This window comes from Anguilla rostrata, chromosome 2 (genome assembly GCF_018555375.3).
Source record: "Anguilla rostrata isolate EN2019 chromosome 2, ASM1855537v3, whole genome shotgun sequence".
Lineage (NCBI taxonomy): Eukaryota > Metazoa > Chordata > Actinopteri > Anguilliformes > Anguillidae > Anguilla > Anguilla rostrata.
Genome location: NC_057934.1, coordinates 3,143,678 through 3,164,029, shown reverse-complemented (window position 1 = coordinate 3,164,029; position 20,352 = coordinate 3,143,678). Strand labels below are relative to the sequence as shown.

The window sequence follows — 20,352 nt, the reverse complement described above, 5'->3', positions numbered from 1 at the left end:
CTGCTCCACAGCGCCGCAGAAACGGGAGCTCAGGCTCAAATCCCGAAGAGCCGCGGTGCCTTGCTGGTTCCTTCGCCATTTCCCCAGCACTCAAGAGCTGAATTTAAGCTTTTTCGATTGGCTAAAGGGTCCAGACACCTTATTTCCAAGGCCTTAAAAGCTGGTTGCTGATCAAAAGGAAACCACAAAAAAAAAAAAAAAATCTGCAATGTGAGTCTCTCCAGGACTCTGGCCCTAGGGCTCAGACAGCTCACAGTATCCTGCGCACGTCCTCTGTGCCAACTCTGCGGCTGCAGGACCTTTTTTTTTTTTTACACAACAGTGACAGAACAGGGAGATGCCCGCTGGAATGCAGTACGCTCAGCACTCTCCTGGAGTCCCTGGAGATCGGGACGCTTCAGCAAATTAGCGAAAAGGCAGCCGCAGATACCGAAAACTTTGCTGGCGAGTCAAAACAAGGTGCTTATAACACCAGGTTCTGGCGATCAGTATACTCAGATAGAAATGAGAACGGAACATACAGGATACACTGTAACAAAAACTAGCCAATCAGGTGCTTTAATGAGCTGAACAGGCCGTTCTGTTGACACAGAGGCCTTCAGGCAAAGGTTGGAGGCTACAACACGCTTCCCCTCAACACAACTCACTGCACTGAGCGACTGCTTCTCCAGGTTCAATGAAAGACCATATTTAGATTAAATCAGACTTTGTTTTCCAACTTTCTACAGAAGTGTACCATTCAAACACGGCTCAAATACACAGACTCAAGTCCATTAAAAGCCGCAGTCTATTGGTAGCTCTCTGAGTAATGCACGACTTTCACATCCAAAGGGCTCGTGTGGATATCGGAGTTAAATAATTATCCAATCATTTTTTAAATTACCTTTTTATCCATAGACTGTATCATTTCCAGCGCCGATATGGAAATTATATGGCTAAAGGGCATTCTACATCTAATGAAAAAGAGATTTGAGTAGATTGTATGAGTACACTCATTTCAGGGACTGTTCAAGGATTTTTAAATATAACACCAGATGATTGGAAGTACAAAGAAGTACAACATGTAAAAAAAAAAAATTTAAAAAATTAAAATTAAAACTGCAGCTTATTTTTTTTAATCCATCACTCTTTAGTTCATAGCTGGTATAGACTTTAGGGTGTTATTTCTGCATTAGACTTTCCTGGCATTAACTATTCCAACTCAAGGCTTAATACTGGACAGATCCTCTCAGTGGTGTAAGACATTAGGATGATTGATATCTTTGCTATCCTAGGGAAGAGGGCTTGAAGTTTTCAGCACGTGCAAGACAAGAGCAACGCCGCCATTTTACTTCCTCTTCAGTTGATCGAGGCAAACGTGACACTTCGATCAAGTGATGAAATGCATTTCAGATCATTACCTGTCTGCAGCTTAATATTTTTTCCTGACGTTTACTCATCAGTGGTGATACTAATGAAGGATGACTAAGGCTGTATCAGTAATCCCTTGGAGTAATATAGAAAACGCCGTGTGTATAATCAACTGATAATCTACAATTGCGTTGTGGTGTGAGGTGTATTAGAACAAGTTAATTTCACACGATAAATAAAACAAATGGGAGGGAATTTCCGCGGAAATGTTGATGAATGCGTCTCATCCGTTGAAATGTGGGTACTTAAAACCACCTCATACGTTTTTAATTGAAATCCAAATCACCGATGAATCCAGTTCTTCGGGGATCTAATTTCGCGGCTCTCCTTTAATTTGTTTGTCTTTGTCATCCGCACATTTACCTAAAGGGAGATATTTCTGCACCACTAAACATCAATCATCCCCCGCTCCCTCCCACTCCCCCTCTCCCCGCGTTTCCCTCTCCAGTGTCATTATACACCGTCCCCACATCCTCGCGCGCATCTGCGTTAGATTAACTAGATGCAGAATAAGGGAACCCCCCCAGGGTTAACGTATCCAAATCTCATTTTGTTGCCATTATCCAAGACGTCCACTAGTTTGACAGGACTCCTGATTGAATTGTCTCTCCATTGTGCGCTGGATATAATCGTCCAAAGTCGCATATAGGCTATAAGAGGGAAAACAGAAGGGATTTTGCATTATATAGCGTAAGTCTTAACATCTTTACAGCATCGTAAATGTTATCTTTTCTCTATATGTATAGGCCTACTATAAGAGCGTCCTACTCACGTCATAAATATATCAAGTACGGCGTTACTCAGGCGTTTTTTTTTTCATATTTCAGCAAACGCAGCAAAAATATATTATTTTTTTCTAAGTATCTATGACTCAAGGGTTGTATTGAATAGGCCTACATTTAATGTGCACACCACAAGAAGTCAATTACGACGCTTGTATTATTTCATACTGAAGGCAAGATGACAAATAGCCCAATCACTGTTATTAACCAATAATCCCAAACCCAATAAAGTGCAAGTACATCCTTAAATTATAACCGTTATGAAATATGGGTCAGCCGACACGCGTGAAAAACATTTGAAATCCGTCACGGAGCGCCCGTGACATTTTTGAAAGCACCGTAGTAAGCGCGCTCCCCGGAGGCGTGCTTGGTCCTGGAAGGCTCCGACCACCGCCGCCGCGCGCGTCAGGCGTCTCTCAAAGTCTGCGAGCTGCAACACTATAAGAGTAATTCTTCTGCTCACAGCACCAGTCAGGCACCGAAGACGCAGCTGTTGTCCATCAGTCGACTCATTTGCCGAGCATCACACTGTATAGTGTAACGGATGCCAGAATTTGAATTACCTGTTGTTTGTGATTTCGTTGTCTCACAGTTTTCATACGTTTCGATCCTATATTTACGATGAATCATACCCGTTCGTTGTGCGTTATCGCTAAAGGTGAACATTAAAAGGCGACGTGGACTATGCATTCTCAAAACGAAGCAAGTTTTTCGGGAGATAATCTCTTGCGAAGAAGGATGGCGAAACGGTTGTATTTAAATCGCGGGGGACATCAGAGGAAATAAGAGCGCGGGAGAAAAAGACGTTTTCGCGATGCTCAGCGTGGATATGTGCTCACGAGGAAACGGCGGGCACTTCGCAGGTGTCACTCATTTCGAATGGCATACTAACTGAATGCAACGGCGAGTAAATGGCACGAGATTTAACCTGTATTTAAGGAATAATAACATTTGAACTCGCAGCATCATGAAATCCCTCTTTTACAGTCACTTTTTCATTCTTCTGCCTTGGATTTTGATCGTTATCATTATGATCGACATCGACACCAAGAGGACAGTCCGGCGCACCACCAATTTTTACCTCTCCCGCTTCAGTAAGCCGCAGCGCACCTTCCTACCGACGATTTACGCGATCACACCGACGTACCGAAGAGCTGTCCAGAAAGCGGAGCTCACGCGCCTGTCAAACACGTTCCGCCTGGTGCCCAGTTTCCACTGGATAGTGGTAGAGGATTCGAACGCACGCACGGAGCTGGTGTCGCGCTTTCTGGCGCGCTCGGGACTGCAGTACACTCACCTGTACGTCCCCACGCCCCGCAGGTATAAGCGACCAGGGATGCCCCGGGCAACTGAGCAGAGAAACGCGGCTTTGGGCTGGCTCCGGACGCATCGCTCGCCCAAGGATTCCGGAGTCGTGTTCTTTGCTGATGATGACAACACATATAGTGTGGAACTGTTCGACGAGGTACATACTATTCTTTAAAAAATAATTATAGAACAACAGCAGGGTATTTAATGCAGGCTTATGCGATTCGTTACTTGATAGTTTCTGCTGTTTTTTTCTTGTAAACTTGCGCAGCGTTTTAGTTAAACGGAAACTTTAAATCCAACCAATTAGGCAAATATTATTAAAACATACATTTCGTTATGTGCTATACTGGCCATTTAAGATGATTTTAAAAAATCAAATTAAAATCTATTTTATTGCTTGATTTCAATATCTGCAATAGATTTTAGCTAATGGTTCATTATTATTTTACACTATACGCTGCAGGTCAACAGTAGCCAGACTACAAAACACAGCTCATCCTAAAACACAAGCTGCGTGGGTTAGAGTGATGTCGTGCATCCTTGCTGCTCCGCAACGCAAGTTTAAAATATCTGCTCTCATTACTGAAGCCTTTAAGCGTAAATTTAGAACCCTGAAATAATAGCAGCATGAACAAAGGCAGAACTGATTGGTTATGTTGCATTGTTCATTTCCGGTAGTCAATCGGATGTAACTGTTGTCAATATTTAGAAGAAAATTTAAAAAACATTAAAAGTTATTAAATAGGCTAATCGTCGTGCAGGATCATAATCAATCCGTGTAGCCTAATGCTTTCCCCACAGGCTTTTTGCAGCCCACGCTTTGAACTGTTCACCCAGCTCGGAACCTATTTTCACAAAGCTAACTAATTTCAGTTTTCAAGAGAGGAAAAGTGATTATAACGGTTTAATAAGCGCATCATATCAACTGGCCGACTCAATACTCGCCCCGAGAAATGGAATTCAGCAGAATAGGCAAGTGACCCACATTTCAAATAAGCTGTTTTTTTCTGCCTATCATCGATATAAAATGGAATTGTGGTATATAAGCCTGGCTCTATGTACGTATCGACTCAGCGCAGAGAGCTTTGCTTTTGCTCACTTCGTCATCCTCTACGGAAATCTTAGGCTGTGATTGACGAGGAAGTCCAAAAACGGTGCTTTCCCATTCACTTAATGATCATTAACGTGTATCTGGATACTTCTCCAAATAACAAATGAGCGAGCTCACGCGACATTAATCACACACGTCAGTTCGCATGAGTTGATTTTACCTGATCTCCCTTCTCCCTTCTGCCCATTTAAGACACAAGGAACACATTGTCTCATTGCTGTGGGGGAAAAAAACGGAGTCAGAGCATTTAAATATCTCTTCACACACTAATAAAATGTACCGAGACCCATGCTTAGCGCATGATCTCGGGAGTTCATATTTAATTTATGTCATAGAGTTACCATATAACCAGAACTATAGCTTCTAAAGTAGGAAATGAAATGAAAAACTTGCCTGCACACACAACAAATCTTGTATACGGAAAACATTTTGCAGTGTCATTTTCTCAGTATGAATAAAAACTTAGGCCAAGTTTAGGCCATCACTTAGCATTGAAATAAACATCACTTTCAGGAAAGCATATTACAAATGAATGTCACTGAATGCACCATGAATGCCACTGCATATAAAAAAAGATTGCACATTTTCATTCCATTATTTATTTATTTTAATTAATTAATTTATTTTTTGCCTATGCAGATAACAAGAAATGCTATCTTTCAAAGATATGCAGAAGCTGGTAAGATGGATTGGGGGGGAAAAAAAGCACAGGACCTTTGAATACACCCACCTACAGTAGCCTACATTAGAGCGATTTTCACATAGGGAATGAAACAATAACAAAGCTCATGGCATGATTCTGGGGGGGGGCTTGGCGGTGTCAGCTACTGAGCAACTGAAGGGGGTGAGTGATTTAATATGGCGCGGTCTCAGTCTCCGCGTGCGTTTGATTGCGAGACCGCTTTTTTGCCCGGGGCCACAGCAGTAAAATGGCCAGGAAGTAGCAAGTAGCATTTGGCCTCTGTTTTCCTTTTGCTGCAGGGTTGAGTTCACACAGAGCACTGGCCAATGGGCAGGCACTCATTCTCCCTACCGCAACATCGCCCTGCTCGCTGCCTGATATGGAGCGGTCTTGGCACAAAGCTCCGTGTCGCCCGCAAGTCTCCCCCGTTAAATCAAACCCATTACGGCTCTGCAGCAATGAAAAGCCTCCGTTTTATTCCCCCCCTCTTTTGGTCTCCCCACGTCTGCTCCTGTGGCCCGGCCCGGTTCGTTAACGGCGCGGAGGAGAGCCCGGATTAGGACAACATCGCGAAACCACAAATAACCAGCCCGGACATTCTAAATACGGAAGTTGATGAAGATTTTGCGGCACAGTGGAAATCGTGTTTATTATATGTAATTGAGGATTAAAGTGGAATCTGTTTAGCCCCGGCGCGCTCGACATAAGAGCGGAAATAAAGTCGTTTTTAAACCTCTGAAGTAGAGCGCTGCATAAACGCCATGCACTCAGTGCCCCAGCAGTCAATCTCTGAATTCTTTCTCCGTGCAATAAAATTAAACAGAAGGTCGGATTTAGCATCAGAATGCCGTTTCTCTACATTTGTCTAGGCCTCCGTACGACTTCCACTCTGAATCCAAATTAGGCTGACCACCGTGAAGGAAAAGCTTTTGCCCGGTTAGTGCCAGCGTCTAAAAGCTGTTGGAATAATCCTGATTTAAGAAAAGGGGTTTAGAGCAGTGCACCGCGGGCACATCTGTCATCAGCTAACCTTGCGCTTGGCAAGCTAACCCACGTCTGACGTTAATGAAACGGGACAAAAGACCAGAGACTTCATAGACCAGTGTTGGCCAATCCTGGTCCCGTGGAGCCTCAAGCTCTTCTGCCTGTCGTTGTTCCGTAGCACTTGATTGAGTATTCAGTGAGTTCTATGTCACCCTCACCAAGTTTCTCGGGTTCGAATTGGCTGTTGATTACTGTGAACCCCCCCCCCCCCCCTCCCAAGCTGTTCTGGCCTGTCCAGGACCAGGTTTGGACACCCTTGGTATAGCCTAGATCTCGTCCAGCAGAACTGGTCACGCGTGCACCCGTACTACCGCATCTCCTCCCCGTCCCTCTCTCTCTCTCCTCTCCTCTCCGTACGCAGATGCGGACGACTCAGCGCGTGTCCGTGTGGCCCGTCGGGCTGGTGGGAGGCCGCCGGTACGAGCGCCCCCTGGTGGACAAGGGCAGAGTGGTGGGCTGGTACACGGGCTGGAAGGCCAACCGGCCCTTCCCCATCGATATGGCAGGTAGGCTTCGTGGAGGCTGGGTTTGGGGGGGCTGGTGCTACGGTACAGCGGTAAGGCAAAGCTGAAGCCACACAGCATAGAGCAGCGCAGTACAGTACAGATCAGCACAACATAGCACAGCAAAGCACAGCATAGCACAGCACAGCAAAGCACAGCATAGCACAGCACAGCATAGCACAGCAAAGCATAGCATAGCATAGCACAGTACAGATCACCACAGCATAGCATAGCATAGCACAGCACAGTACAGATCAGCATAGCATAGCATAGCACAGCAAAGCATAGCATAGCATAGCACAGCATAGCACAGCTCAGCACAACATAGCACAGATCAGCTCAGCATAGCACAGCAAAGCATAGCACAGCACAGGAAGCACAGATCAGCACAGCACAGCACCTTGCAATCCATGAAGCAAAAGCGTAAGCGCCTCATCGTCCTCCCACATCAGAGGAGTCCCACACCTTTCCGACACGTTGCACAAGACACCCTCCAAACCCGAACCCCGGCACACTCAGGCCAGCAGCACTGTTTATTCCACAGCAGATACGGGATCCTGTAAAAAAAAAAAAGAAATAATGGCTGAGAGTCTTCAGTGCCCAGCTGAAGATTACAGCCTCTGACAGCTCCACAAAGGAGGCTGCACGCTGAAAAGAGCTCGTGTGTTTTTATTTATTTATTTTTTAACAAGCCCATAAAGCCTCTCCAACTGCATTATCTGGCGAGGGCCTTTGAAAAAGAGCCTTTACACAGGGAAGGGAGGAGAGCCTTTACACAGGGAAGGGAGGAGAGCCTTTACACAGGGAAGGGAGGAGAGCCTTTACACAGGGAAGGGAGGAGAGCCTTTACACAGGGAAGGGAGGAGAGCCTTTACACGGGGAAGCGAGGAGAGCCTTTACACGGGGAAGGGAGGAGAGCCTTTACACGGGGAAGGGAGGAGAGCCTTTACACGGGGAAGGGAGGAGAGCCTTACACAGGAAGGGAGGAGAGCCTTTACACACCTTCACAGGGAAGGGAGGAGAGCCTTTACACAGGGAAGGGAGGAGAGCCTTTACACAGGGAAGGGAGGAGAGCCTTTACACAGGGAAGGGAGGAGAGCCTTTACACAGGGAAGGGAGGAGAGCCTTTACACAGGGAAGGGAGGAGAGCCTTTACACAGGGAAGGGAGGAGAGCCTTTACACAGGGAAGGGAGGAGAGCCTTTACACAGGGAAGGGAGGAGAGCCTTTACACAGGGAAGGGAGGAGAGCCTTTACACAGGGAAGGGAGGAGAGCCTTTACACAGGGAAGGGAGGAGAGCCTTTACACGGGGAAGGGAGGAGAGCCTTTACACAGGGAAGGGAGGAGAGCCAGCCGTACAGTACTTAAGACAGCCTTCGGAATGAAGTCACACAAAGAAAAAAACAAAAAAAAAAAAAACGACGACGTCTTGGCTGCACGCTGAAAGGAACTGTGAAAAAAAGGGGTGGGGGGTAAAAACAGTCACGTTTGTCACACCTGTGTGGCTCTTCTCCTGTCAGATGTGAGCAGATGTCTTTCCCTGGAGCGAGAGGGAGTCTCGACAGTTCCCTGCATGATACCTGGGTCTGTCGGCAGTGCTCCCGCAGGAGGACGCGTGCTCTGCGACGCCAAAGGGCTGCTGATGTAATTACAGAGCGTGAAAGCTCACGGTTATGGCGTTCTGTGTGGGATGTGAATATTTGTTTTTGTTTTTTTTGACAGTGGCTAGAACGCTCAGTCAGGAGGTTGAGTAAAGAAGGCACTGCGGTCTTTCTGGGGTGTGTGTGCGTGTGTGTGTGTGCGTGTGTGCGTGCGTGTGTGTGTGCGTGCGTGTGTGTGTGTGTGTGAGACTGTGTGCGTGTACTGCGGTCTTTCTGGGCATGTCTCGTCATCGAAAAACCTGTCTGAAACAACAACGTGTCAGAACGCAATTAGAGTGGCCAACACGCAGAAGCTCTTCCCAGTTCCTTCGCCGCTTACGGTTTTTACAAAATGAAAACAGGCGGCAAGTGGGTGGCGGAGACGCGCTGGCAATTTATCAGAGTAAATATTAATCAGGGCGCATGAATGTGGGTTTATGTGTGTGTGTGAGAGAGAGAGTGTGTGTGTGTATGTGTGTGTGTGTGTGTGTGTGTGGTGCTCCAACGTTTCGGTGAGGGAAGAAGTCCCAGAAGAGAGCGTTGACATTACAAATCAATTTCGCATTACTGATGGAAAATAAAATCGCAAATGAAAGCAATTCTAGCTTCTCGGGCCCCGAGTTCAGTTCTGACATGGAACGCTACACACCTGCTCTACTGCCTTCTGACAGAACAGGTAATCACTCACCTGGGGGAAATCCAAGGGCGTTCCTTCACACCACGGCTCTGAAGAGAAGACGAAATATCTGCGGACAGCGAAGGACCGTCTGCACGTTTACAGACAGACGTCTCAGATTCGCACCTGGATTTATTTCTACTCGCTTTACGACATCAAGGTTTACTAAACGCAAGAAAAAGTATGTCAACCTAAGAAATGATCCAGAACCGACATCACAGAAATCTACCTAGAATCAGGCAGGGAATATCAGACACCTTCACGCGCATGAAATTCAACCATTGAACGTGTAACAGCAAATCTCTCCAGGGAAAACGTCTGCATCTGATTGCAGAAACAACCAAAGACAACACATTTAAATGGAGGCACCATGAACAGCAACCGTTAACTGAAATAAAGCCTGGCTGACACTCAAGCTGCATTTACAGGCTATAATAGCCCAGGTAGGCAGTTACCTGGAGCGTACAGGTTAGCACTTCTCACCTTGAGGGGAACCACCTGTCGGTATGAAGCCAACTGGAGGGACAATGCAAAATGCACGGCACTCAATGTCCACCGGCCCTCAGCAATCCTCAGTAGTTTAACCGCAGCACAAAAGCAGTTTCTTTAAGGCACTGGTTCTTAAAATTTTTTTTACATGGGGACCCACATTAGAGATTTAGTAGCTTTCAGGGATCAATGAAATACACATACTAGCACAGCTTAGTGGAGATTCACACCCACGAGCTGGACCCAGGCCTGACCAGGAAGTGCTCAACCAAGGACGGACCAGGAAGTGCTCAACCAAGGCCTGACCAGGAAGTGGTTAATCAAAACCTGACCCAGGAAGTGCTCAACCAAGACCTGAAAACAGAGGACCCAGCTGCAGCCCCCCCCCCCCGTCCTCGTGCTGACAGAATTAGACATTACATCGTCATTAAGGGCTCCTCCCAGCCATCACTACACAGGAAACCATTATATCTGAGGAGAAACAACCAAACCGTACCTTTCACTAATGTGAGACTTGCGGGTGCTGGGGGGGGGGGGGTGTGTTTGTCTCCAGAAAGTGTGATGGCTGTTCAGCTCCTGCATCCTGAGAGAAAGCCCCCCTCCCTCCCTCTCTCTCTCTTTCTCTCTCCCTCTCCCTCCCTCTCGCTCTCTCTCGCTCTCTCTCCTCTCCTCTCCCTCCTCTCCTCCTCTCTCCTCCCTCCCTCCTCCCTCCTCCTCCCTCCCTCCCTCCCCCTCCTCTCTCCCCCCTCCCTCCCTCTCTCTCTCACTCACTCTCTCCCTCCTCCTCCCTCCCTCCCTCCTCTCCCTCCCCTCTCAGCACTCCACACCGTTTTCTCCCGCTCTGTTAAATTTCACTTGGCAGCCGAGCCCATGCGCGGTTATTATTTTATTTCACTGTTTTGTTCTCCCGGCTCTTTGTGGGGGGACCTGTACCAGGTGCACAATGAGACATTCAGAATGCCCCCCCCCCCCCCCCCCCCCCCTCCCGCCCCCTTTGCAAAACAGCCTTTTGTGTCTTTTGACTCAGTGCTGGAAGAGAAAGAGCTGGCGATAGAGACGCAGCGCTCTCTATAGTGTTTTCAGCTGTCCGTCCGTCCGTCTGTCTGTCTGTCTCAGGCAACGTGGCAGCTAAAGCCCCACTGCACCTTCCCCACCACCCCCCACCCCCCTCCCCCCTCACTGCCACAAAGGGTCTGCGCCTCGCCTCACATCACACCCAAACCCCAACCCCCCCCCCCATCCCCCCCATGACACCAGCATCACTGAGCTAGCTAAGTAATGGGCAGCCTCACACCAAGCACTTATAGCTACGGGGAAAAGGAAAAGAAGAGGGGATAAAATCGTGTGTGTGAGTGTGTGCGCGCGCGCATGTGTGTGTGTGTGCATGAATGTCTGAGTGTGTGTGACTGTGCGTGTGTGTGTCTGTACAAGTGTGAGAGTGTGTGCGTGCATTTGTGTGTGTGCGCGCATGTGTGTGAGTGTGTGTGCACCGTATGTGCATATGTGTATATATATCTCAGTCTGTGCTTCCGTAATCACTGACCTGTAAAACAATCACAGCCATATCAGCGATGGCGACTGAGCCGTTTCCTCTGGGGGGGGGGGGGGGTTCCGTGCTTCACGGATCAAATCCTCTAATCCGGAGACAACGTGGAAACCGACGCCGGGCGGATCTCACAGCCGGGGACCGTATGGATTCATCGCTTTGTCGCCCGCGTCCCGTACCCGCGCCAGAGGGTTTGGAAGGCGCCCGCGCAACCGAGGTGCTAACGAGCTCGCGCTACACAAAACACGGAGCAAAACAAACGCATCGGTTTCGTTTACGGCGCCCATCGATATTCCCTGCGATTTAAACCTATAGATCCGCCATTTTGTTTTTTTGTTATTGACTGACAACGCTGACATTTTTGGAAGAAAGAGGCAAGAGAAGAAAGTGCGATTACACGCTTGATTACACCCCCTAGAACGTAAGGTGGGTAGGTTGTGGGCAAGCCTGGTCAGCGAACAGCCGATTGGTTAGTTTGGTCAGTTTTAGCCGCCTGATTGGCCAGGTTGGCCAGGCCCTGCACTGTCGGCTCAGGTGAGTACCCGGGTGGGGGGGGGGGGGGGGGGGCGAGGGGGGGCAGTGGTTTGGTTACTGTAACCCTGTCCCTCGTCTCCAGGCTTCGCGGTGAACCTGCAGGTGGTCCTGCGGAGCCCCAGGGGCCTGTTCAAGCGGCTGGGCTCCAAACCCGGCATGCAGGAGTCCGACTTCCTCAAGCAGATCACCCGCGTGGACGAGCTGGAGCCCAGGGCCGCCAACTGCACCCAGGTCAGTCCGAGCGCCGCCCCGCCCCGCCGTGATCGCAGCTCTCATTCCCTGTGTGCACCTGTGTGTGTGTGTGCGCCTGCATGTGTGTGTGTGTGTGTGTGTGTGTGTGAGTGTGAGAGCGTGTGTGTAAGTGTGGCGTCCCCTGAGTGAAGAGATTTTCCCAGGCATTATGAGGTCAGCGTTTCCCAGAATGCCGTGCTGTGGCGGGCTGAAGCAGCAGTCGTTAGGCTCATCAGTGTCTGCAGACGTCAGTGAGGCAGAGCAGAGAGCAGCAGCAGCTGGGCTGGGCTGTGCCTCCAGGACTGGAGCCAGGAGCTCCGTCTTATTAACGTCAATCTGCCACACTTCCCCCCCCTGCCCCCCCCCGAACAGCCTGCCGCCTGCCGCCCCACGTTCCCGTCAGCTCAGAGTCCCCCCGCCCCACCCCCCAACCCCTGTCTCAACGCATTCGCCTCACGGCGCAAATCCTCCGCGCTGCGCTCCCGCACTTCCTCCTTTCCGGAAGCTTCCGTCTCCCATCCGCACAGCTGCCCACTTCCAAAAGAGCGCAGAGATCACCCCCGCTGTCCGTAGGAGGGCGGGGTGGCACTTCCTCCTTCGTCTTTTTTGGAGCAGGGGGGTGTCGGGGGGGCGTTTGTCCATCACACAGGACGGGCTGAACGGGCTGAAGGCACGCAGCCCCCGGCTCCATGGGCGCAGACTGACAGGCTTAGCCGCGCGTAGCGGGTGAAAAGCTAGCGGTGGGCACTTGAGCGTGGCGTTGCCTCTGCGCACACAGTCCCCCCTCTCTGCAGAGGCTCCAGAGCGGCCACAGGCTGGCATATAAAGAGAATAAACCCCTTTATATTAATATGAGGACGGACAGATGAAGGAGGAATGTCAAGGGACTGATTACACCCTCAACCCTTTGTGAGGTCACAAATATGACATTGGAATGTTCTTAACTGAAAATTCTAATGATGATGTCACAATCGCTGCTGGTGACTGAAAGCAACAGAGTTCTAGAACACTGACTTGGAATAAATACATTAAAAACATGCCAAAATAAACCTACTCTTCAAAAGGCTACAACAGACGAAAGTTATTTATATTCTGCTTTCTCTGGCGTTTATATTTCCGAAAGATCCAAGATACAAAGGAACTGTCAGCTGTCAGCACCAACAATTATACCTCTGTGGGAAGTAAAAATGAATAAATAAATAAAACAAACAAAAAAAACTTCAAAACAAATGGAGCCCAGCCAATCGGTGGAGTTTCTTGTGCCATGTGATCAGCTTGGCATGGCGGTGTCGCTGTTGCCGTGTGTCCAGGGGGTTACGGAGTCGCTGGGTCTCTGTCGGGGCGTTCCGGGCTGCGTTTCCTAAGCTCTCTCTCTGTCTCGCAGGTCCTGGTGTGGCACACGCGCACGGAGAAGGTGAACCTGGGGCGTTCCAGGCTGCGTTTCCTAAACTCTCTCTCCGTTTCGCAGGTCCTGGTGTGGCACACGCGCACGGAGAAGGTGAACCTGGGGAACGAGCGGTGGAAGGACGCCGTGCAGATCGAGGTGTGAGACGCGGTCCAGGCCCGGGTGAAATGGGGTCCAGGCCCGGTGTGAGACGGGGTCCAGGCCCGGGTGAAATGGGGTCCAGGCCCGAGTTTCCTGCGCTGACATCCCCCCCCCCCCCAACCCCCACAACCCCCGCAGGGGTGACTGAACTTCACTACTCTCTCCATTTCTATGGCGGCCAGATCCTGAGACGGACAGATCTCATACTCACACACACGCTGGATAAACAGAGCGGTCCTGACCATCATCCCTGAGACAGAACACCTTACGTTCCGTTAGGAACTGGGGAACCGTGAGGGAAAACGGAATTCCTGATTTCGGCAGGCTGAGTGCAGGCAAGCCGGGCAGGTTACCGCGGCGCCATTCGGATCGCCACGGTGGGCTGTAACCATGCAAAACCAACCGAAGGAGTCCAGTCAGCGGCGCCATCTTCAAACAAACAGTCAGCTGGAAACAGGAAACCAAACAAACAAACAAACAAACGCTTCCGAGGCACTGAGACAAAACGGGACCACAAGCGGTTTCATGGCTATTCACTGTTTTAATGCACAGAAATGACATGTTTTCCTCTGTACTAGGCACCAGAAATGTAAACACGTTACAGAAATAAAACCTGGAAGATGAGATCTGAGTGGCCTTCTTTAGGGGCGGGGCGGGGAGACCCTGTTCTGCGTTTCGCGGAAAACTCCTGAAACGCTCGTTTTGGGGACGCTCCGTTCGCTCCTTCCCGGACGTTCCCGTTCCCGCCCTGCCAGAGCGGCCGCCTGCCGTAGCCGAAAAGGCCCGGCGTGTCCCGTCCAGGGTCCCCCCCCCGCACCCCGCCCCCCCCCGCACCCCGCCCCCCCTCGCTGCTCTGGGACGAGCACAGTCAGTCCACAGGAAGAGGAAGTAACGGTACGGACCCAGGAGATGGCCGGCGGGGACCAAGCGGAGGGAGACGGGGTGTTTTCGGATATCTCTACCGAGGGAAACATTCAGGACATGTTCTCATACGCCGCCGCCGGGGATCGGGGATAGGGGTGGGGGGTGGGGGGGGGAATGGGGGCGCCGGCGGGGGTCTGGGAGGTACACACAGGGGTGGAAATTCATGGACATGATAGCCATCGCTCATCCATTTAAATACTATTATTCACTATTGATTTGGTAATGATATATTAGACGGTTTTTTTATAATTGGTCCAGCAGCATCTTTGCTGATATGCTTTTAAAAAAAAAAAACTAAAAAAAAAAGAAAAAGAAAAAAAAGAAAAGGAAAAAAAAAAAAGTATTTTTTTTTTGTTTGTTTGTTGTTTTTTCTTTCTTTTTTGAAGTTTAAAATAAGATGGACGACAGTGCCGGTCTGCTTTAACTGCACACCTCGGTCACTCGACACGCACCGACCGGCCAGAGCAGGGGCTCTTCAGAGTAATAATGGTGGGATAAGAGGGGAACTGAGAGTCAGTATTTCGGGTAAAACTCAGGCTGGGGGGGCGGGGGGGGGGGCTAGGTGTGGGCAGTGACAGAGGGGCTGGAAACAAGGGGGGGCCCCTCCCCCCACTGCCCCGCCCCCCCCCCACGCACCCGTCCCTCCGGAGCTCACTTCCACAGCTGCGTGCTGAGGGTCTGTCCCGAGGGGGGGGGCGCCCAGCCCCCCATGGCGGTGCCCGGCTGCCCGAAACCCACGGCCCCCCCCGCCCCGTTCAGGGCCAGCCCGGACATCTGCTGGTTCACCTGAAAAGAGGAGAAAAAAAATCAAACAGGCCTCAGAACTACAGCAGCACACCCCACACTCCTCCATTTTAATTCCTTACTCTCAAAACCTCATTTATTAGCCGTTTAAAAAGGAAAATAAATAAATAAATAAAAAAGAAAACAAGCGGCCGCATTTTCGCTTTGTTTAGACAGAACGACGCGGTGAGCAGCGCTAACGAGCGGAGCTTCCCGCGCGAGCCTGAGAGACACCAGCGCACAGCTGCTCCGGGACCAGCGCTATGCTAATGAGCTCTCCGGCTCCGCCCCCCCTCATCAATATGCATGAGGCGCTATTGTGAGACGCTGCCCTTGCTTGGGAAACCTGGCCTCCGAGCGTTATCAGGGTACGGAAAACGGCAGAGGAGAGCGCGTCTATTTTTAGCCCTCAAAAACCGCTGCGATTTACGGACATGCTCAGTGCGGTTCCGCTGTTCGTGAATTCCAGCGGTTTAGAATAAAACTGCCCGGTCATGTGAAGTTAGGCGCTTTCTTAAGCGACGTGAATTTGAGCGTAAACCTGAAGTGGGTCAGATTCCCATTTGAAGTGGTTTTTTTTAAAAAACTTTGTAGACACTGTTAAAATGTGAAAACACTCCCCGAGACAACATCGGTGAAACCAAAACACAGTTGCACAAAAGAAGATGCCGGTAATCTGCAGGAGATGTCCCGGTGTCTACGGGGCTAGAGAGTTTCAAACGGTCATGTGACGCAGGTCACACACGACAGGAGGCTCCAGCGACAGGCACTCAGACATGCAGCTGACTACCGCACGGCTTTGGCCTCTGTCAGTGTCCCACTGGGAGACGGGTTTCCTGTGTCAGTGTCTGAGTGTCAGTACACCTGGGGGTCAGTACACCTGGGGGGGGGGGATGCTCACCTGACCGATGTTCCACTGCCCCTGCTGGCCCGGCTGCATGGCGTACATGTTCTGGGGGGGGGGCACCATGCCCCCCGCCTGCGGCCCCATCACCCCGGGCGCCAGCCCCATCACCCCGGCCGGCGCGTTTCCCATGAAGCCGTTGGGCATCGTCATGCCGACCATCATGCCCGCGTTCTGCCCCATCATGGCCGCGCCCTGCCCCAGCACCGCCCCCATCATGGTGGTGGGGGGCATGGCTCCGCCCATCCCGGGGAAGCCCTGGTAGGTGGAGGGGGGGGGCTGGGGGGGGAACTGCATTGGGGATGGTCCCATGAACATGGCAGCTGGAAAAAAACATAAAAATACAGAAATAAAAATTCAGAAAGAAGAAGAATAAGAATAATAGAAATTTGTTTATATAGCGCCTTTCAATATGGGATCTTATTTCTGTATACTGTGGGGGGTGACCAGTACCCATGTGCAGCACCCACCTAATGGTGCACACTAGCCATGCTCTTCAGAACCACAAACCAGCAGGGATTCATTTCACCAAAAAATAAAAAAGGGGAGGGGGACAGTTAGGCATTGGGGGGGGGGGGGGGGGGTGGCGAGGTGAGAGGGGCAGGCGGGGAACTGTCCCGAGACGAGGGGTACGCAGACCCACCTCACATGCACCCCAAACACTGAAACCGAAGGTTTGAGGGGAATTAAAACAGGCGGAAAAAGCTCCTATTAAACCCCCAGCCACCGGATCAAAGCCACCTCAGCCTTCATTTTCCCTTTCTTCCCTTTTCATGTTTTTTTCTGTGAATCTTTTGAAATGCGTCTCCTTTTTAAGTGCGGCGGCTGAAGGTGAAGACTTCCGTTCGGCAGTCCGATGGCCGGGGAGACAAGGAGCACTTAAATAATTGATTCCCCCCCCCCCACCCCCCCAAATTTGAAGAGCGATAATTGTACAGCGTCTCAGATCCACTTAGCCGCAGGGAGTGACGGAGTCGTCAGAGGGCGGGTTTTTAAGCGCTAGCTAGCGGCTGACAGGCAGACGTGCAGACGGACGCAGGCTGTGGACTGGGACTGGTGCTGCCAGGAGCCTCGTGCCAGGGGAACCTCTGCAGCACGCCACTGGTGTACATACATGAATAAACGTACGGACGAAACGAAGCGTACTGCCAGAGCTGCTTACTGGAGCACGAGTCGCACGGTTTTAAGTGTCTGAGCCTGTGAGGTGCGTGCGTGACTGCATGCCTGTGCGTGTCAGAGCAGATACGAGTGTGTTTATGTGTGTGTACTGTATGTGTGTGTGTGTGTGTTGTCTGTATAGTAAGTGTGTGTGTACTGTATGTGTGTGTGTGTGTGTTGTCTGTATAGTAAGTGTGTGTGTATTGTATGTGTGTGTGTGTGTGTTGTCTGTATAGTAAGTGTGTGTGTACTGTATGTGTGTGTATGTGTGTTGTCTGTATAGTAAGTGTGTGTGTATTGTATGTGTGTGTGTGTTGTCTGTATAGTAAGTGTGTGTGTATTGTATGTGTGTGTGTGTGTATTATATGCGTGTGTATGTACTGTAGGTGTGTACTGTATTGTATGTGTGTATTGTAGGTGTGTATTACGTATATGTGTGTGTTGTGTGTGTGTTGTATGTGTGTGTGTATTGTAGGTGTGTATTGTGTGTGTGTGTTGTAGGTGTGTATTGTATGTGTGTGTGCTTTGTGTGTGTGTGTGTGTTGTAGGTGTGTATTTTGTGTGTGTGTGTGTATTGTAGGTGTGTTTTGTGTGTGTGTGTTGTAGGTGTGTATTGCGTGTGTGTGTGTGTGTTGTAGGTGTGTATTGCGTGTGTGTGTGTGTTGTAGGTGTGTATTGTGTGTGTGTGTGTGTGTGTGTGTGTATAGTTAGAGTGTGTATGTGTGTGTATTGTATGTGTGTGTGTATTATAGTACCCTGTGCAGGCTGCTGGCCCATGCTGCTGGTGCTGTACAGGGACAGGATGGATGTGTGTATATTGTATGTGTGTGTGTGTGTTATAGTACCCGGCGCTGGCTGCTGGCCCATGCTGCTGGTGCTGTACAGGGACAGGATGGATGTGTGTGTATTGTATGTATGTGTGTGTGTATTATAGTACCCGGCGCTGCCTGCTGGCCCATGCTGCTGGTGCTGTACAGGGACAGGATGGATGTGTGTGTATAGTTAGAGTGTGTATGTGTGTGTATTGTATGTGTGTGTGTATTATAGTACCCGGCGCTGGCTGCTGGCCCATGCTGCTGGTGCTGTACAGGGACAGGATGGATGTGTGTGTATTGTATGTATGTGTGTGTGTTGTAGGTGTGTATTTTGTGTGTGTGTGTATTGTAGGTGTGTATTGTGTGTGTGTGTTGTAGGTGTGTATTGCGTGTGTGTGTGTGTTGTAGGTGTGTATTGTATGTGTGTGTGTATTATAGTACCCGGCGCTGGCTGCTGGCCCATGCTGCTGGTGCTGTACAGGGACAGGATGGATGTGTGTGTATAGTTAGAGTGTGTATGTGTGTGTGTGTGTTATAGTACCCGGTGCAGGCTGCTGGCCCATGCTGCTGGTGCTGTACAGGGACAGGATGGATGTGTGTGTATTGTATGTGTGTGTGTGTATTATAGTACCCTGCGCAGGCTGCTGGCCCATGCTGCTGGTGCTGTACAGGGACAGGATGGATGTGTGTGTATTGTATGTGTGTGTGTGTATTATAGTACCCTGCGCAGGCTGCTGGCCCATGCTGCTGGTGCTGTACAGGGACAGGATGGAGTCCTTGGACAGCAGCTTCTTGGCCGAGTCGTCTGCTTTGGAGCTGCTTTCGCTGAAGAGGTCCAGATCTCCCTGGGCGGGGGCGGAACTTCCTGTTCCTGCGGTCGCCGGGACACCTGCAGCATCACTGGAGCTGGCCTGGGGGGGGGGGCAAATGCATCATCAACACCTGCCTCTTCATCATCACATACATACAAAGACCTACACCTGCCTCTTCATCATCAAATACGTACACCTGCTGCTTCGTCATCACATACATACAAATACCTATACCTGTAAACATTTAACGTGTATGTATCTGAGCTGCGATAGCTGACTCCATCACAGAGGCATGATGGGAAAAGAACACCGTGGAGGCGGGGCTCAGGGTGAATGCAAGAGTAAGGCGCGGAGAGACGGTCGGTGATCGTCTTTTCAGCTTCTCAACCTTGCACTCGTCAGACGGGAAAGTGAGGGTGTGTGTGTGTGTGTGTGTGTGTGTGTGTGCAACCAGCTCCAAAGTACAACACCTGAAATAAACCCTCCGACTTTCCTCTGACAGACACACGAGTGGACAGAAATACTGCCACAGACCCAATTAAGCGCCCGTCCACAGCTCTGTTTCAGAATAAAACCAGGAAGAGCGTTCACTTCATTAGCCGAAAGGGCACAGCGAGACTCCTGGGCTGTCACAAGTACTCACCCTGTACGCGCTACAAGGCTAAGCAACTGCAGCTACGCTGCGCCGCGGTAACAGCGAAGGCTAACGGGGTCTGTCCACCTCTTACATACACGGCACCTCTGAGGACGTGGAGACCTTGGGCCTCGCATAAGGTATGAAAAGGGCAGTCATTACTGCGTGGATAACCCAAAACGGATGGGAATAACCTCAAATTTAAGTCGACGGTCCGCAATGCATCCTGATACTCATCATTTCACTCCAAATCCAATGTGCTGGAAGCCAAAAACAACAAAAACTGTGTCACAGTCCCAGTGCCTTCGCATTTAACTGCACCGTCAGTCAAACGGAAAGTTAATGACAACGGGCAGCCAGCATCAAATTAGAATTCAGCGGAGACGATGATTGATAAATGATAAATGCGGAGCTCGCAGTGCGCTGGCTGCCAAAATCAAAACAAAACAAAACAAAACAAAAAGACCCTGGAGCCTCTTCTCGGTGCTACAGCAGGAGGAGCAGCCAAAGGGTTAATACACTGCCCTACAGACGCTTTCAGACAGACACACACGCGTACACACACACACAGACAGACAGAGACACACACACAGACACACACACACACACACACAGACAGAGAGACAGACAGAGACACACACACACACACACACAGACAGACAGACCGAGACACACACACACGTACACACACACACACGCATGCACACTCACGCTCACACTCACAAGCTCAGACACAGAGACACAGACAGAGAGACAGAGACACACACACACACAGAGACAGAGACACACACACAAGTACACACACACACAAACGGGC

The 20,352-nt window shown here is 50.1% G+C and overlaps 2 protein-coding genes across 4 annotated transcripts in view; one reads left to right on the top strand and one right to left on the bottom strand.

Moving 5' to 3' along the window:
- Positions 1 to 2,590: 2,590 nt before the first annotated feature.
- Positions 2,591 to 14,129, top strand: LOC135243776 (galactosylgalactosylxylosylprotein 3-beta-glucuronosyltransferase 2-like). The gene is made up of 4 exons (XM_064315802.1): positions 2,591 to 3,657; positions 6,702 to 6,846; positions 11,811 to 11,959; positions 13,428 to 14,129. Exons 1-4 carry the CDS (start codon positions 3,160 to 3,162, stop codon positions 13,506 to 13,508), a joined length of 873 nt encoding a protein of 290 aa, XP_064171872.1. The 5' UTR covers positions 2,591 to 3,159; the 3' UTR covers positions 13,509 to 14,129.
- The window catches only part of LOC135243756 (stromal membrane-associated protein 1-like), a 55,241-nt gene continuing 48,915 nt past the window's right edge, over positions 14,027 to 20,352 (bottom strand). For all 3 annotated transcript variants that reach the window (XM_064315793.1, XM_064315777.1, XM_064315785.1), the window contains 3 exons: positions 18,811 to 19,000; positions 16,114 to 16,439; positions 14,027 to 15,215 (listed from right to left, as the gene is read on the bottom strand). In XM_064315793.1, the coding sequence (XP_064171863.1) occupies positions 15,081 to 15,215; positions 16,114 to 16,439; positions 18,811 to 19,000 (651 nt within the window). In that variant the 3' untranslated portion in view covers positions 14,027 to 15,080. The remainder of the gene's footprint in view (positions 15,216 to 16,113; positions 16,440 to 18,810; positions 19,001 to 20,352) is intronic.

Coding starts and splice junctions, on each gene's coding strand:
- LOC135243776 (XM_064315802.1), top strand. CDS start 3,160: ATGAAATCCCTCTTTTACAGTCACTTTTTCATTCTTCTGCCTTGGATT. Junction 6,847..11,810: donor CTTCCCCATCGATATGGCAG/GTAGGCTTCGTG, acceptor CCTCGTCTCCAG/GCTTCGCGGTGAACCTGCAG. Junction 11,960..13,427: donor GGGCCGCCAACTGCACCCAG/GTCAGTCCGAGC, acceptor TCCGTTTCGCAG/GTCCTGGTGTGGCACACGCG.